Consider the following 19,258-nt stretch of genomic DNA (forward strand, 5'->3'; position numbering starts at 1 on the left):
ATATAAAGGTCAATCAGCAGGGATAAAAGGGGGCTGTGTTCTACATAACCCTTCAGGGACTCAGGGTGATAGGGTCTATGCCATTTTTAACACATGGCTTCCACAGCCTCTCTGGCTAGCCAGCAGAGAGGGAAATAGAACAAATGTTTCACCTGGAAAGCTTGCATGGGCCAGGCCTGGAAGCAGTGTTATTACTTGTGGTCAGATGCTAGATGCCAGAAATTAGTGTAGTAGACTGATAATAGCTCCCAAAGATATATCCTTGCCTAGTCCTCAGAATCTGTGAATGTTCCCTTGTTTGTAAAAAGAATCTTTGCAGATGTAATTCATTTAAGGGTCTTGAGGCTATTACCCTGGATTATCCAGGTGCACCCCAGATGCCATCGCAAGGATCTTTATGAGAGAGATGCAGAGGGAGACAAACAGAAGTGCTTTCTTCTGTATCACGTTGCCATTACATTGGTTTTTAATAGATGTATCTTGCCAACTTGATCGAAGCCTCAGTTGGAAATTTTTTCTGAATATTTATTATGGTAGGTGCTATCCTAGGCCCTGAATAAGCACAGGCAAATAAGACACAGTCTCTGCCCTCAAAAAGCATACAGTTCAGGACAAGGGAGGTGTATGTGTTTTATCTTATATCCTAGGAGCATTGTTGGACACTTGTGTAAGATGATGGTTAATACCCTATTAATTGGTTGGTAGCTGCTGTACATCTGCATTGAACAAATTAGAGTCTCTATTTTGCCAAACTTGTCTTCTCAGCTGCCAGAGGAGTTCCACTTGGAAGTGCAAGTTACTGGTTCAGCCCTCCAGGACTGCTTGTAGTTACTGGGCAGGGGAACATGATGTGCACGCAACAGATGCCTTGTCCAGGTAAGGTATGGCAGGGAAGTTCTTGTTGGGAGGTGGAAAAGTATGCCAGGGGCTCAAAGATCCTTTCACTGCTAGTTTGCTTCCAACTCTGCTGTAGGAGAAACAGCAGAGGTTTAGGAAATTGGAAAATGGTGAAGTCCATGACTTTGTTTCTAGACTGAAACCCAGTGGCATGTCAGCAAGTGACTGGGCTTCAGTTTCAGGCTTACTTTTAACTGTAACGTACACATACAGAGTATAGCTGGGCAACTTCCATTAGTGGGAGCAGTCCCTTCCTGCATATAGCCTGAGCAGAAAATGTGTGCTCTTGCCCACTTCCCCCTTCCAGCTTCACACACGTATAGCCATCATGCTTATGCCATGCCCTTCAACCTCACTGAGGACTCCAGCTTTATGCTCTGTACCCTCTAACAGTTGTGCCTGTCCACAGTGATTCTCAAATATGGTTCACAGCCTACTGGTGGGCCACAAAGGGTTTCCTAACAGGCTGCCAATGGGCCCCCAAACGTGGCCCTTCCTTGGGTTCTTCTTGGAGCATGACATGCATGTCTGTTGGCTTTTTGTTTTGTATACTAACTGATGTCACAGAATGACATGTTTATATGTTGTATGCCTAAAAACATAATCTAATAATTCTTTTAAATGCATTAGTCTCTTGCATTATGTAGAAAACAAAAAATGGAATTATAAGCGATTGTTAACAGTAATATTAGCTTTTATAATTGTCCAGTGATTTACCTTTACTGAGATCTTCATTTCTTCATATGGCTTCAAATTTCTGTCTGGTGTGCTTTCAGGTCACCCTGCAGGACTCCCTGAGGCACTTCTTGCAGGGCCAGTCTGGTGGTAATGAACTCCTTCAGCTTTTGTTTATCTGGGAACATCTTCATTCTCCCTTACTCTTGAAGGAGTTTGGGCAAATAGAGGACTCTTGTTTGACAGTTTATTTCTGGCCTCCAAAGTTTCTGATGAGCAACCTGCTAATTTTCTTATTGAGGATCCTTTGTATCTGGGTGATTCACTTTTCTCTTGCTGATTTCACGATTCTCTCTTTATCTTTGGTTTTTGGAAGTTTAATTAGAATGCATCTCGGTTGGATCTGTATGAGTTCATCTGACTTGAAGCTCATTGAGCTTCCTGGATGTTTATATTCATGTTTTTCATCCAGTTTGGGAAGTGCACAGTCATCATTTCTTTAGATATTTACTCTCTCCCTGTCTCTCTCTCCTCCTTCTGGGACTTCCACAGCGTGTATGTTGGTCTGCTTGATGGCGTCCCACAGGTCCTTCAGCTCTGTTCACTCTTCTTCAATATTTTTTCTGGCTGTTTCTCAATCTCTGCTCTTTCTGTTGTTCTATTTTCACGTTAACAGATTCATTCATCTGCCTACTCAAATCTGAATTTGAACCCCTCTAGTGAATTCTTTTCAGCTATCATACTATTCAGCTCCAGAATTTTGCTTTGGTTTCTTGTTAAGTTTTCCACTTCTACTGATATTTCTGTTTGGTGCATACATCATTTTCTTGACTTTCTTCACATTCTCCTTTAGCCTTTGAGCATCTTTAAGACAGTTCTTTTAAAGTTTTTTCTAATTAGCTCAAACATAAAAATGGATTACAGCAAAATAACTCGACAGTTGTCCATTCATTGACTCATTAAACCACTTTGGGACTGTAGCCAAGGAAATAAATACAACCCATGATTATTGTAATATGAATCAGAAAGTTGGAAACGATGCACTCTTCTAGAACAGGGGAATTACGTAGCACCTATCCATGTGATAAAATGTTGTTCAGCTTTTAATTTATGAAGTGTTAACAATGTAAAGACTTTTTTATAATGCCAAGTAAAAAGAGCCAGATAAAAAGTTGTATGGTTGTTATGATTGTGATTGTATAAAAAATATTAACAGATCCTACAAAGAAATATACCAAAATACTAAGTTTTTGTCTTTGATAGTGGAATTACAGGTAATTTTTAAATTTCATCTTTTCTCTATTTTCCAAATACATATTCCTCATTGAGCATGTATTACTTTCTTCATAATCAAATAACATTTATTAACTAAAATATGTATCTGAGCACAAGTATAAGTAATGTAGAGATATAACTGTAGGGATATTTTCATGTTAATTTGAATCCCTCCACAACAGGAAATGATAAAGCCTTCACCTGGTGAAGGATCTGGCTTTAGCATTACTCTGCCTGAGTACTCATCCTGTGTCAGTTTGCTTCAACATAGTTTTTTTGTCTTTCTCCTTCTTACCTATTCCTTGTCCACTCTAAAAAATGAGTAACTGATTTTTTTTCCTTCTCAGCATACCCATTTGTTGTCTATGGATCCCCACAGGCAGGATATGGACCCCCACAGGCAGGATATGGACCCCCACAGGCTGGATATGGACCCCCACAGGTGGAATATAGACACCTGCCATGGGGATACGGACCCCCACCAGCAGGATACGGACCCCCACCTGTGGGATCTGGAGCCCCACCAGGAGCATACAGAGCCCTGCCTGTGGGATACGGAGCCCTCCCAGCTGGAAACGAAACCTTACCGACTGGAAGTGAAAACCCAGGGGCTGGAAATCAAGCCCCACCTCCAGGATATGAAGTTTCACCTGCTGGAATTAGAGCTGGGTCTGGCAAATCTGTGGCAATCCAACCTCCTGGGTATGAGGCTTCTCTTCCCCCTGCCTCATCTTCTCAGAGCCATTCACCATCTTCCAAGAATTAAACCTTGAAGACTCGCCAAGCAAAGTGGCACCCGAAAACCGAAGTCAGAATAGGAAGGTAGACTCAGGTATGTGATTAAAGGTGTGTCTGATGTAGTGTTGCCCTGTGGAAGGGCAGTCTTAGGGGGAGGCTGAGTCAACTCTTGATTAGATGGGCCAAAGAAGAAGTAGAATTAGAGCTAATTCCCCAATAATTTGGTTGACATTGGGCTGCATTGTAATTTTTTTTTAATGTTTATTTATTGAGAGAGAGCATGCACATGAGCTGGGGAGGGGCAGAGAGAGAGGGAGACAGAGGATCCAGAGCCAGATGGGGGCTTGAACTCAGAAGCTGTGAGATCATGACCTGAGCTGAAGTCAGAGGCTCAACCTACTGAGCCACTCAGATCCCCGATGGGCTGCATTTTTAAACAAACCTTGAATGTAGGGTGGAAAAGGCTTCCTGCCTTTCTCCCCTCCCCCTCTAGAAATTATTTATTGCGCTGTGTGCTAGGCCTGAAAATATGTTAAAAATATCAAGTTGAGGGGCACCTGGGTGGCTCAGTTGGTTAAGCAGTTGGACTCTTGGTTTTGGCTCAGGTCATAATCTCATGGTTCATGAGTTCAAGCCCCTCATTGGGATCTTTGCTGGCAACACAGAGCCTGCTTGGGATTTTCTCTCTTTTCCTCTCTCTCTCTGCCCCTTCCCTGCTCAAACTCTCTCTCAAAATAAATAAATAAACTTAAAAAAATGTTTAAAAAGAAATATCAAGTAGAATACTCAGTTGTATTTCACAGCATTGTTTATATTAGTGAAAGGATGGACCAGCCCATCACTAAATTTCCAATAGTGAGAGAGAATTTCATAAATCATGGTACATCCATATAATGGAATATTATGTGTCCATTGAAAATGATATCTAGGGGTGCCTGGGTGGCTCAGTTGGTTGGGCATCTGACTTCGGCTCAGGTCATGATCTCACGGTTTGTTGAGTTCGAGCCCCACGTCAGGCTCCGTGCTGACAGCTCGGAGCCTGGAGCCTGCTTCGGATTCTGTGTCTCCTTCTCTCTCTGCCCCTCCCCAACTTATGCTCTGTCTTTCTATGTCTCTCAAAAAATAAATAAATGTAAAAAAAAATTAAAACAAAAAGAAAATGATATCTAGATTAGGAAAAGCCTTAAGAAAATCAACCCCCCCCCCAAAAAAAGAAAATCAAACCCAATAATGCAATAAAGGAAAACGGTGATAAGTTTGACTATATCAAAATTTTTAACATCTGTATGACCACAATTAAAAGATAGAAAACAGAATAAGAGAAAGTTAATCTCCGACATATATGTTAAACAAATAATTTATAGTTAGAATATATGAAGAACTCCTAAAAGTCAACCAAAAATTAAAAATGGACAAAAGATATGAAATCCCAATTAACCAAGGCAGTAGAGTGGCTCAGAAACATTTCAAAAGATGTTCAATCAACTTGACTAGTATTAGGAAAATGCAACTTGACATGAGAAACAATTTTATCTCCAAAGATTTATAAATATTAAAAAGATAGAAAAAGTTAAGTGTTAGGAAGGAACACATGCGGGGAAAGGTTATTTTATACAATATTGGTGCGAATGTAAGTTGAATGCATTTTTAGAAAGAGATCTGGCAGTGCCTTTTAAAAGGTAAAAGATATGTACTCTTGATTTAGCAGCTTCACTTCTCAATATCTATTCCTGAGAAATGCTTGCATCTGTGCACAAAGATGTGTGTGGGAAGATTTAATTACATTCATTGTTTCTAACATCACAAAATTGGAAATAAGCTATGTGGTCATTAATAGTATTTATATAAACTATGGTGCCTTAAAGCTAAATATGCAAAAATTCTGTCTTATTGTTAAAATAAGAAAAGCAAGTTGTAGGGATTATATACTGCAGTGATTTTCAATCCCATCAGACTGCCCCCATAACAAATAATTTGTTTTTTTTTTAAGTTTATTTATTTATTTTGCGAGAGAGAGCGAGAAGGGGAAAGGCAGAGAGAGAGGGAGAGAGAGAGAGGGAGAGAGAGAATTCCAAGTAGGCTCTGCACTGTCCGTGTGGGGTCCGACACGGGGCTTGAACTCGTGAACTGTGAGATCATGACCTGAGCTGAAACCAAGAGCTGGACGCTCAGTGGACTGAGCCACCCACATGCCCCTCCCATAGCAAATAATTTGTAATGTTCCTTTAGATCATCAGAATGAAATTTGTAGACAACTGCATATGATTCCATACCATTTCAACCAAAATCAATAAATTATGCCATAAATGTGATATAAAGAAATAATATAAAACTAGTTTGTAGTAAAATTTTAAGTATTTTAATATATAAATGTTCAAATTCCACTGTACTAGAAGACATAACAAAGTAATCAAGTGCTCACCTCCTGTATGTAGATTCACCAAATTCATAAACACTAGAAGTGATCCATGTATGTTGTATTGGTGACTTGAATACCATAGTGGCAATGCTATTGGCAATGTCGTTTTCCAAAATGATGAACAATCCTTGACAAATTTCCAAATAAAACAAAGTTTCGTTTTCCCTTGATTTACACAGTGGTTGAATTCCTGAAAAGTTCTGCATGTATTAAAATCATGTAATGCAGGGTTAGGCTCTAGGCTCAAATAATTATAAGCATGTGTTTCACCTACATCGATGGCCAAAGATTCATTTGAAAATCATGAAGGAGTGTAGGACAATTCTTTGTTGTGAGGAACTGCCCTGTACTTTTCGGGACATCTAGCATCCTTGACCCCTCACCTGTCAGATACCAACAGTGGCCTCTAATTGTGATAACCCAAAATGCCCCCAGTTATTTCATAATTGCACCCTGGGGGTCAATGCCTTCTCTGCTAAGAACTATCATTCTAGACTACTTTAGACTATTCTGAGGTTGTCAGCCTCTTAAAAACTCACTATTCTGCTACCTTGACCGACTTCCTAATTTCATTGGCCTTTCCTTGCTTTCTTACAGGCTCATCAAGCCGCCTAAAAGGAGGCCTTAAAAATATTATATCAAGTGTTTTTAGATACTATATACCAAAAGGTTTTAGAAGCTCTAGTGTATAATATTACCAGACCCAGAAGACATTTAAATCATATATTTTTTCTATGAATATTTTGTGTGTAGTTGAGAACATGTTATATATACAAGTGTTTCACCTGACATTTACATTTTCATAACTTTTATTTATTTATTTATTAAATTAAACAATATTTTTAATGTTTATTTTTTAGGAGAAACAGAGCATGAGTTGGGGAGGGGCAGAGAGAGAGAGAGACAGAGAGACACAGAATCCCAAACAGGCTCCAGGCTCTGAGCTGTCAGCACAGAGCCCGATGGGGGCTCGAACATATGAACCGCGAGATCATGACCTGAGCTGAAGTCAGACGCTTAACTGACTGAACCACCCAGGTGCCCCAGCTTTTTTTAAAAACAGCTTTGAAGTACCGTGGCCTGGGTGGCTCAGTCAGTTAAGCGTCTGACTTCAGCTCAGGTCATGATCTCGCGGTTCATATGTTCGAGCCCCCATCGGGCTCTGTGCTGACAGCTCAGAGCCTGGAGCCTGTTTGGGATTCTGTGTCTCCCTGTCTCTTTGTCCCTTCTGTACTCATGCTTTGTCTCTCTTCCTCTCTCAAAAATAAGTAAACATTAAAAAAAGAATTAAAAAACCCCACAGCTTTGAGGTATAATTGATATATTAAAAATTGAATATACTTAATGTATAGTTAGATGAGTTTCATAGGTTTTTAAGAATTATTCATAAAGGGGCGCCTGGGTGGTTCAGTCGGTTGGGCGTCCGACTTCAGCTCAGGTCACGATCTCGTGGTCCATGAGTTCGAGCCCCGCGTTGGGCTCTGGGCTGATGGCTCAGAGCCTGGAGCCTGCTTCTGGTTCTGTGTCTCCCTCTCTCTCTGCACCCCCCCCCCCCCGTTCATGCTCTGTCTCTCTCTGTCCCAAAAATAAATAAACGTTAAAAAAAATTAAAAAAAAAAGAATTATTCATAAATATTGTTAGTGGCTACATGGCTGCACCATTACATATTTTCTCAATCCCTATTTTAAAATATTTTAGTTGTTTCCAGGTTTTTGCTATTACAAACAACATTGTGGTTAACTTCCCTTATATAGAGCTTTTTTTTTTTTTAATTTTGGATTATTTCCTTGAAACAGGTTAGAGTTATTGATTGATCCTCATTGTAACAATTAGGAAACCAGATGCTCCTATGTTGTCAAGGACAGCCTTTCCTAAGGAAGTTGGTGGATGTTAATGGGTCTTATGTGGAAAAGGTGGTTATTGAGTCAAATATATTTGAAAAAGCCAGGTAAACAGATTTCTTTACCTCATGACTTCTCAGCACCTTGAATATACTAGTGAACATAAATCTCTAAGAGGGAGACATTTTCAAAATACACATATTTGTTCAAAATTATTTGACCTTAGTCTATTTTATTCACTAAACATTTTGGAAAAACTATTATTTAGTGGAACAAACTTCGGGAAACGCTTTGTGGAATGAGTGGATATTAGAATTAAAATGAACTGTTAAGTGTCTGGGATATGCTGCCCTTAAAACTCTTCCCAACAATGAGACGAGTCAAGGACCATTCTTCTTCCCCTTCCAAGAAAAAGAGCTTCATGTCCAGTTTGTAGAGAACAGGAGATCTTCTTGAAGAAGGCACATGATAATATAGACAGTAGCTATGGATTCCTATTAGAAATTACCGGCACAGAGTCATGGGTCTGGGATACTGGAGTGTCAGTAGTACAGGGACTGCTGGTATGTCCAGGTAACTATGCAGGGAAGAAGAAAAAAGAGAAAACATAGGTATAACCCTTTTCTAAAGATTCCAAACAGAGAATTCAGACCATATGGATCTTTTTTTAATGTTTGTTTGTTTGTTTGTTTGTTTAGAAAGAGACCGCGAGGGAGGGGCAGAAAGAGAGAGAGAGGGAGAGAGAGAGAATCCCAAGCGGGTTCTTCACTGTCAGTGCAGAGCCAGACGTGGGGCTCAATCCGACGAATGTGAGATTGTGACCTGAGCAGAAGTCAAGAGTCAGATGCTCAACCAACTGAGCCACCCAGGTGCCTCAGACCATATGGATCTTAAACATGGGTCATAGGCCCCAGATCTCTTTCTCTTAAAAATTTTTGAGGGAAGTGATGAGGATTTTTTTTTCTTTCAAGATTTCTTCTTTTCTCACTTCTAAACCTCTCTACATGGGCAGAAGTGACAAGGAGAGGAAGAGGGAGAGATTCTCCAAACCAGAGCAGGAATAAAGTTCCCCTCATTTCAGCTTTTCAGTTTGTGCTAGAATGTGATGGTGAGTTGGGAATAGGGGCAAGGAGTGAGGCCTCTTTTATGCTGGAATAGTTCTCTAAATAACTGACGTCTAACAGGCATATTCTGGGATTAGAATGCTAAAAGGGTAACAAGTAGACTTTCTCTTCTGCTCTTCATTCTAGCCGTACATGTACCAGGTAGATTTGAAGTTAGGTCCAACAACCTAGAAGGGTAAGCAGGTCCAAGTCTCCTGAAAGTGGACTCCCCTGCAAAGGGAACTTGTTCACCTGTTTCACCAAGCTGCTGGAATACAACCAAAGGTGGTAACTGTATAGAGGTGGGACCAAGCAGAGCCCCAGTTTGGACGCATTGGGGGCTGTATGGCACACCTACTCTTAGCTCCCACTGCCTGATGCAAAGAGTCAGATTCCTTCTATAACAAGCACATCCTATAAGGAGAGCTTTGGGTCCTGTGTACTCACAGGGATCCGGTTTTGCTCTGCTTAGGACAAATCCAGTGAGAGTTCAGCTAAGCCTGTTATGTGCTGAAAGCACTAATGCTGGGTCATTCGGGTCCCCATTGACATTTTGGATGCTTCCTTCCTGATTCATCCCTGAGCTGGTGGATTCATCTTCTTCCTGTCTCTTCCCCAGATGCAATACAGAATCTGCTCTTGCTTTCTGTACTTTGCCTCCTCATTTCCTATTAGGAATAGGAAGGGAAAGGAAGAAGATCTTTTATCTCTGGACTGATAGTGGACCCACAAAACAAGCACCCAAATACTCTTTTTCCTAGGTAGGTGGACGCTTGCCAGCCTGCAGAAACTTCAGGCTTGACTGTCCTGAGGAATCAAGGGGAAAATGTGTAGTTGGTGGGATTTTTCAACCTATAGATTAATATATGCAGGAAATACTGCATGTCTTTGTTTTCTTTTAATTCTGTTATCCAGACACCCCCCCCCCACCATCTGCCTTGCTGGTGGGCTCCCCCAAACTCCCAAGATTATGCAAAGTTATCCAGATCTTATGTAGCATCAAGATGCCAAGAAGGCCCTTCTAGGCATCAGATTACTTCTGAAACAGCTACTGCCCTGTCCAGGCAGTCACATCAAGTCTGATAGCTGGGTTGCTTCCTTATGCCCCCAGAATCTTAGGTGGGGCCTGGAAGCTGGCTGTCAGAGATCCAACTCCACACCCCTGAGCACTGGGGAGCAGGACCCCAATGCCTACTCCTTGAGAGGACCGCCAGTTCCTTCCCCAACCTCTCAGATTCTCCTGCCTCCATCCCCTCTACTTCTTGAGCAACCATCCTAATCCCAATCTCAGGATCTGGGTTTCCACAGAGGATACTAGAGAGCCTTTGCCTTCGTGTTGACTTGATTTTCCTTGCCCACTGCCGGGTTGCTTGCTTGAAACTCTGTATGTGTGACTATGTATAGAATGTAAATACCCAATTCAAATTCACACTGTACAGGTTACCTAGTCATCTAGTAGAAAGTAAAACATGTGGCAACATCCCAACCTTTACCTGGAGCACCTTTAGGAGAGGGGAGTTGGTGTAGCACACTCAACCATGGACTCTTAGAGAATAAACTTGTTTTTTTTTAATTTTTTTAAAATTTTTTTTAACATTTTTTTTATTTTTTTATTTTTGAGACAGAGAGAGACAGAGCATGAACGGGGGAGGGGCAGAGAGAGAGGCAGACAGAGAATTGGAAACAGGCTCCAGGCTCTGAGCCGTCAGCCCAGAGCCCGACGCGGGGCTCGAACTCACGGACCGCGAGATCGTGACCTGAGCTGAAGTCGGACGCTTAACCGACTGCGCCACCCAGGCGCCCTGAGAATAAACTTGTTTTTGAAGGTCCCCAAATGACTCCAGAAGAAGGGATTCTGTCTAAGGGAGAGATTTGACCAGCAGTTTGATTAGTCTCGATATGTATTTAATAGTTAATATTTAAAAACTTGTGTAATATTTAGTAATCGGCTTTTTTTTTTTATTAAACTTAAGACAGTATTAATTGGACTGGGTATTAATAAATAATTACTGGGGCGCCTGGGTGGCTCAGTCAGCTAAGCGTCTGACTTCAGCTCAGGTCATGATCTCGCGGTCCGTGAGTTCGAGCCCCGCGTCGGGCTCTGTGCTGACAGCTCAGAGCCTGGAGCCTGTTTCGGATTCTGTGTCTCCCTCTCTCTCTGACCCTCCCCTGTTCATGCTCTGTCTCTGTCTCAAAAATAAATAAACGCTAAAAAAAATCTTAAAAAAAAAATAATTACTAATATTGAACATAGTTCTTAAATTCCATTTAGGTTCTAAGTACTCGTTTGACAAATCTTTGAGTGCCATAGCTGAGGCCCCTGGAGCTAGATTTTTGAGTTGTGACAAAAAACAAGGACAGTTTTATCCTCCATCTCAGAAAGAGGTAACGGTCATCTTGGAGACAAGTTACGAAATGCATCTTGCTCTCCTCCTTCATCATGTCTGTGTCTGGAATGCTTTCTATTTACCCCTCTCCCTACTGCAATACTGTTCTCCTTTTGGCCTCCTGGCCGAGTCCTAGTCATCTGCTGAGTCCCAACCCAGATGCTCTTTGAAACCTTCCTGAATTTCCAAACCAAATTCAGATGTTATTTCTTCCTTTGTCCCACTCTATTTTGTGCGCGACTCCATTAGAGAGCATTTACACAGTAATTTTCATTGCTGGTTTATATGTCTGTCTTTGCCCGGAACTGTGAGTTCTCCGAGGACCATTATTGGGTCATTATTTGATGTGAGGCATTACTTCTAGTGCTGTAGAGAGGAGACAGAGTTGTTTCAAATATAGTCCCTGTTTTCTAAGAACTTACTGTTTAGAGCTTTAGGGCAAGAAAGGAACTCGTTGTTAGTAATTGCCTCACTCTGCCACTCTTCTGGAGGATCCAGGGAAAAGAGTTCCCGGTTTTAATATAGGTTTTATTACTGTTCAGGTATGGTAAGGCCAACCAATCAGGAGACAGCTGCCATCGAAAAGGTAGTTTGTTATACTTATAGATCTGAAGGCAAGGGCGTGCCACGCCATGAGGGCCACACAGGGAAGCACCAGGGACAAGGGGGAAACTGTCACAGCCTTTATTGTGGTCTCCATGGGAAGGAACAGGTGAGGCAGGGTAAGCAGGTTTAGGATTGCATAGTTTGAATACTGTCAGTGGGCTCGGGGGCATAGAGGCTGTCCCTGGTTGTTTAGTACCTGGCTTGGGGGTGATTAGAGCAGGTGGAGCCTGATAAAAGAGGTGGTTGGAGCAGGAATGTATTATGCTAAGTGAAATAAGTCAGTCAGAGAAAGACAAATCCCATATGATTTCATTCATGTGGAATTTAAGAAACAAAACAGATGAACATATGGGAAGGAAGAAAAAAAGAGAAGAAAGTAAGCCATAAGAGACTCTTACTATAGAGAAGAAATGGAGGGTTGATGGAGGGAGGTCGGTGGGGGATGGGCTAGATGGGTGATGGGCATTAAGGAGGGCACTTATTATGATGAGCACTGGGTGTTATATGTAAGTGATGAATCACTAAATTCTACTTTTGAAACCAATATAACACTATATGTTGACTAACTAGAATTTAAATAAAAACTTGAATCAAACAAACAAATAAAGGAGCAATCCGTATATCAAAAAAAAAAAAAAGAGAGAGAGAGAGAGAGGTGGTTGGGGGAATGGCCCCAGAATGGTTGGTCTCCTTTTGAAAGACACATTCACTGGCAGGTTGCTTACCATCTTTAGAAGTTGGCTAGCCCAGGGGCGCCCGGGTGGCTCAGTCGGTTAAGCGTCGACTTCAGCTCAGGTCGTGATCTCAAGGTTTGGGAGTTCAAGCCCCATGTCGGGCTCTGTGCTGACAGCCCGGAGCCTGCTTCAGATTCTGAGTCTCTCTCTCTCTCTGCCCCTCCCCTGCTCTCTCTCTCTCTTTCTCTCTCTCTCTCAAAAGTAAATAAACATTAAAAACATTTTTTTTAATTAAAAATTTTTCCAATGACAGGATAAACGTTGAGAAGCCTGAAAAGCCAGGCTTTTCTTCTTTTTAAAAAAGAAGAAAGAAATTGGCTAACCCTGAAAGGGCCAGTCCCTTTAGGGGTTGCAAGTCCCCAGATGTCCTAGTATCAGAATACGGAAAATAAAAGATATGATTAATACAGTTATAAAACTAGGTCCCTGGCCTTCCTCATTGGGTTCCCCTCTATGTGGAATCTCTGAAAAGCAGGATTAAAAAAGGAAAGGGAAGAGGGAAGGAAACTCCTCTCTCAATTCGGAGTGCAGTCAGCTACAGGTAAAGCAACTACACTGTTTTAAATAAATAGGAGCTAATTTTCCTCACATAACAAAATTTCAGGAGGCGGGCAGACCCAGATAGGTGCTGCAACTCAACCACATCATTCGAGGCTCAGCTCCTTATACCTTCTAGTCTGCCAACCCTGATATCCCTAGTGTGTTGGCCAGGACGGTCAGGACAGCTGACCGCCTCCAGTCTTGTGCCTGCCTCCAAGGAGGAAGACGGGGAGGGCAGAGGGCTGTGCCACCTACGATTCTCTTCCCTTCTCTAGGTCCCGGCCCGAGGGCGGGCACCTTCTGAAATGCTAACCTAAAACAATCTAAATATCTCTCACTGGGCAATTTAAAAAAATGTGGTAACTGGAAATATATTAATAGGGATTAAGCTCCAAAAGATAATAAATGGAAAAAAAAAAGCCACAAAACAGCATGTTTACTTTGCCACCATCTTCCGCACATGCCAGAGTGATTGAGCCTCGTCTCCACGGGACCCCGTTAGCAGGAGTTGTCTCAGGGCGAGGGAGCTGCATGGCTGGGGGAAAGGATTGAGAGAGAGGATGAATTTTTCCCAGTCTAAACCCTTTTGGATCTTTCGATTTTGTGCTACATGCCTGTGTACTGTGTGTTTCTCATTTTAAACGTGAAGGATAAATTAATATGCTAGGTTCTACCTTGCTTATAAATTGTGCAGTGGTTCCTTGCAACCTTCAGGATTAAGTCCAAAGTCCTGGTTTACTGTATACATGGATCACATTATGCTCCTTAGTATTTAAGGACCTGCGTGGTCTGGCCCTTCCAGTGACCTCTCCAGCTATGTGATCCAGCTGAGCAGAACAAAATGCAGACACTGAACTGGGCATGGCCTCTGCCTCTATGACTTCCTCCCCACTGTGTTTTAGTCATCTTTCAAAATAGCCCAGAAGTTCTTTCTTTTGAGCAGCTTTTTCTCATCTCCCCTTCCAGAGTAATTGCCCTTCTACTGAGCTTGTATTGTTTCTGGTGAAAAACTGTGCCAAACCTATTGAGATTGTTTGTGTGCCCATCTCCCCCATGGCCTGTGAGCTCCTTGAGAACAGAGACTGTATCTCATTGCAGGACACCTAGCAGAAAGCACTGCACAGAGCATGTGTCTAGTAAACATTTGTTGAGGGAATAAAGATGTGAATACATTGTTTCTTGATTTATGATATACACTTATAACACATATATACACCACCAAGTTCTGGCCACAAGTTGAAGATTATAATTTGCAGAATAAGTTTCGTTTGGCAGGCTGTTAGAGAGGATTCGCATTTCAGATTTTGGAGGAAGCTGCCCCTTCTCTGGCTGGTTGAGTTGAACAGTCCTGAAGGCATGGTTATGTTTCACCTCTACCTAGCTCACAGCCATGGTTTACATGGTTCCTACTGGCCAAAGCCACCACTGGCAAAGTGGTTCCATAGAACTCACCTGGTGTTTAAAGGCCTTTGAAAGTGAATAAACATCATTACTAAAGCTGGGTGCTAGGCAATGTGCTAAGGTACTTTATGAACATATCTCAGTCTCCATAGCAATCCAGTCAAGTGAGCACTTTTAATGCCTTCATTTTACAGGTAAGCATACTAAAGCTTGGAGACCTTAGGAAACCACAGAATCCACAATTACTGAGGCAGGCCATGAACTCAGGCTGATTCCAGAGCCTGCGACCCTAACCTCTGACGGAGGAACCCACTCCCTAGCATCCTCTTTTCATCCCACAGGTGCCAGGCAGTCGGAAGCGTTTCCTGCGCATGTGGTGGCCTGATCCTGTCTGCGCATCTGTGAGGTCCTGGTGAGCTCTGAGTCCCATTCTTGTTGTGGGCTTGATCCCTGATGGTCAGAGGGCTTCGAAAATCAACTGTGTCAGATATGGTATAGTAGGTCAAAGAGGGCTCAGATTTCTCACAGGACCAGAAGATTGGTTCCAGATCCTTTGCTGCCATGTAACTGGGGGTGGGGGTTGGAGGGCCTGAGGCTAGCTGCCCTCAAGTCAGCTAAGCTGGTACAGGAAAGAGGGAATCCTGGGACCTTTGAGTTTTTCTTGGCCTTGTGCCCTCATCACAAACCCCTCATTACATCAGCTGCCTTTGTGATGCCCCTGAGCAAAGGGTTCTTATAACACGGAAAGTGAAGAGTTTGAGAGGGGCAGGAATTACATCAATGGGCCAGCCCATTTGTTAACCATATGCTCATGCCAAGCACCCTGTCAGGCATTTCACAGGCATAATCCAGCAAGGTGAGTGCGTGGACCCCAATCTCATAGATCGAGAAACTGGGGCAGAGAGGGAAACAAACTGCCTAAGGCACACAGCGGGCTAAGAAGTGATGGGGCAGGAGATAAGCCTAGGTTTCGCTCCTCATCGACATACACTCATTTACTGAATGCCGTTTGTGTCCTATTTCTGTGCACTTGGGATATCAGTGACCACACAAAAGTCCCTGCTCTTATGGAGATCACATTCTAGTGATATTAAGACACAGTCAATATATAGGTTATGTGATGTAACTAGGCATATCATACACAAACTGCAGAAAAAGCAAAAACAGAGAACTTGATAAGAGTTACGAAAACATACAGAACAAAGTGCAGGAGATTGGGAATGCCGGGGGGTTGGCAGAGGGAGAAGACTGTAGCAGAGCCTTGTCAAGTAGGTAATGTCCGAGTGAAGATTTGAAGGGTAAAAGAGTCAGGGAGCTGGCCATTCTGATCTCTGTGGAAGAGTGTAGGGGCAGCTTAATTCCAAGGTGGTTCAAGACATGGATGAACCTGAGAAGGACTCCTGTTCTCAAGGAAGGAAAATGCTTGAAAACAGCCAACCAGAGTGAGAGAGATCCGAATCCGTCCACGTCACACAGCTTGGGGATGGAGACTGATTTCTAGGTTTTCGGTAGAAAACAGGCGTCCTTCCTGCCTATGTCCTGAGGAGAAAGGAGAAGCTAGTGTAACCGAAGAGGCTGGGGTCACCCTGGCTTTACACCCCCGATTAAAGTCTGCTTGCTGTCGCAATACCTGTGGCACGCCGTTGGTCTCTCTGTTTCTGAGGGCATCTGAGATATGCACTGCCTGGCGCTGGGGCCTTGGTACCACCCCAGTAGGCAGCTTGGACATACCTAGACTTCTCAGCTTCCTGGCTGGGCTCTGTGGTTGTCCTGCTTCAGCAGTACATTGTCTGGTTCCAAGACAGATAGATCATCTTAGTGAAGATATCTCTGAATCCCCTTGATGGAGTACTTGCCTAAGCTGGGGAGCCTGCTCTCTGACTCTCCATGGAAAGGGGACAGGGATAGAATGATGTAAGAGCTGTGGGCTGACCCCTTGTTCGTTGTGCTGCCCAGTATTGGGTTCTGGGCTTTCTAAGGATCAGTCCAGGCCACATGCTTACTGAGGCTGCTTTATGCCAGCCCTGTGTTCAGAGGAATCTGACACGTCCTGATCTTGAAGCGCACTAAGACTGCTCCGGCGATAGATAGTTTTATTATGCTTTGCCATTGTCCACCCTGTCCTGGACCCCACCCACCCCTAAAATACAGGACAGCAGCAGATAAGTACTCTACCCTCTGTGTGGTCCTCCTGGGGAGGTTGTCTGGATCTCTAAGCTTGTTCTGATGGTCTTACTTTCCTCTGTGTGGGCCTTGATGTATCTCAATTTGAGAACTATTTTAGAAATATTTCTACACAAGCTTAGGTTCTCCCTTGAACCTATGGCTGGCATTAGACCGTTGGCTTTTACCTGATGATGAATACGAAAGACACTCTTAATTCCTGACAAAAGTGCAATGATAGAAGTTTGCACAGGGTTTAGGTGAGAGGTTCCGTTCAGCCTAAGGTTGTCCTGTAGGCTTCGTGGAGAAGAGGATGCCCCAACTGGGAAAGCCCTTGGTCTGGGCATGTGGTCTAGTCTTAGTAAGGAGACCAGTTTTGCCCTTGTGCAAATTTTCTTGCCTGCAAATCCACTTCATAGATTGATTCTTAAATAGGAGACAAAGGTTTTCTGGTCTAGCATGGAAGAGGCTTGGAAGTCAACACTCCCATCCTCACAACAACAACAAAAAAAGCTGAACAAACCACACATCTTCTTAGTTCTATCAGAAAATGGAAGTCCTAGGGCAGAAGGCGACCTGCAAAATTGGAGAGACAGGTGGACACAAATAGTCACAACTTACCAAAAGCAAAAGCTCAGGTAAGGAACCCCAGTGATGGAGCCAGTACCTGGGTGGGAAGACTTAACAGTAATTGATGAATTGCTGGAGGCTCTGTGTAGACAAACTTGAGAGTTAAAATTTTCAGGAGGGCCTAGTTTTAGGAGGAGCCTGACATCTTTGTGAGTTTTACCTCCAGGAGCCCTCCAGGTCCCTTACAGTAAAGAGTGAAGAAAAATCCTTGTGTGCTGCCAGCAGGGAGAATAGAAAATTAGCTGTATCAAAAGCAACCCAAAGCATTATGTTTTTCTTAACATGGACTGCCCTCAAGAGAAACTAATTAACCAGAACCTAACTGACCCAGGGAAAGGAAATACCGAAGTCCAGTCCTTTAACCTTTCTGCCTTGACTAAGGGGGCGGGGAAAACCAGCAACTGGGGAGCACTTGTGGTCACAGCCCATGGGTTCCTTAAAAGACTGAAATTTAGGGACGCCTAGGTAGCACCCAGGGTGGCACCTCAGTTAAGCTGACAGCGCAGAGCCTGGAGCCTGCTTTGGATTCTGTGTCTCTCTCCCTCTGTCCCTTCCCCACTCATGCTCTGTCTCTCTCTCTCTCTCAAAAATAAACATTAAAAAACAAAAAAGACTGACACCTGATCATAGGACTATAGAATGCTTCCCTTCCCCCAATACCTTACTACCACATCAGTAGGGCCCCTGCATCATAACAGGGGATTACAAATGAAAGAACTGCATATCTCAGGCCATATTTTGAAAGTCTCTAGGGAAATAAATACAAAGATAACAGGGGAGATAAAAACAAGAACACCAGAGGAAATTTACCTTTAATACCTACAGCCAAAGCAAACAGCAAACACAGTCTAGCTCCTAACCATATCAAACATAAAGCCTCACACTTAAGGCCTATTGTCTTCCATTCCTTTTACATAGTGTATCATGTTTGGCTTTGAGCATAAAACTATAAGTCATACCAAAAGACAAGAAAACACAGCTTGGACAAAACAAGCATCAGAACCAGATTCATAAATGGCAAAGATGTTGGAATTATCAGACTGTGAATTTAGAACAACTGATTAATATGCTAAGGGCTCTAATGGAAGAAGTGGGCAACATTTAAGAATAGATGAAAGTGTAAACTAAGAGATAGAAACTTCAAGAAACAATCAAAGGAAATGTTAAAAATCAAAAACATTTTAACAGAAATGAAACATTACCTTTGATGGGATCATCAGTAAACCGGACATGCCAAAGAAATAATCAGTGAGTTTGAACATATATCACCAGTAACTTCCAAAACTGAAATGCAAAGAGAAAAGGGAATGAAAAATATGTAACAAAATATCCAAGAACTGTGGGACAATTACAAAATGGGTAGCATACAAGGGATACAGGAGTGCTGATGCATAGGGGCACTTGTACCCCAATGTTTATAGCAGCACTTTCAACAATAGCCAAATTATGGAAAGAGCCTGAATGTCCATCAACTGACAAATGGATAAAGAAGATGTGGTTTATATATACAGTGGAATGCTACTTGGCAATGAGAAAGAATGAAATCTGGCCATTTGCATCAACGTGGATGGAACTGGAGGGTATTATGCTAAGTGAAATAAGTTAGGCAGAGAAAGACAGATACCATATGTTTTCACTCATATGTGGATCCTGAGAAACTTAACAGAAGACCATGGGGGAGGGGAAAGGGAGAAAAAAAGTTACAGAGAGAGAGGGAGGCAAACCATAAGAGACTCTTAAATACTGACAACAAACTGAGGCTTGATGGAGGGTGTGGGAGAGGGGGAAGGGGGTGGTGGGCATTGAGGACGGCACCTGTTGGGATGAGCACTGAGTGTTGTATGGAAA

General features: G+C 42.7%; 1 protein-coding gene across 6 annotated transcripts in view; it reads left to right on the forward strand.

Moving 5' to 3' along the window:
- Positions 1 to 19,258, forward strand: part of WBP2NL (WBP2 N-terminal like) — a 51,881-nt gene that overhangs the window by 15,132 nt on the left and 17,491 nt on the right. For 3 of the 6 annotated variants that reach the window (XR_008300551.1, XR_008300554.1, XR_008300555.1), the window contains exons 5-8: positions 766 to 876; positions 3,195 to 3,679; positions 14,959 to 15,040; positions 16,013 to 16,246. Coding sequence is in view for 1 of the 6 variants with exons in the window: in XM_027070611.2 (XP_026926412.1) it covers positions 766 to 876; positions 3,227 to 3,300 (185 nt within the window). In the remaining 5 variants the exon portion in view is untranslated. Of the gene's footprint in view, positions 1 to 765; positions 877 to 3,194; positions 3,680 to 14,958; positions 15,041 to 16,012; positions 16,247 to 19,258 lie in introns of those variants that run through there. The other 3 variants (XR_008300552.1, XR_008300553.1, XM_027070611.2) reach the window with 3 other exon arrangements.

This window comes from Acinonyx jubatus, chromosome B4, assembly GCF_027475565.1.
Source record: "Acinonyx jubatus isolate Ajub_Pintada_27869175 chromosome B4, VMU_Ajub_asm_v1.0, whole genome shotgun sequence".
NCBI lineage: Eukaryota > Metazoa > Chordata > Mammalia > Carnivora > Felidae > Acinonyx > Acinonyx jubatus.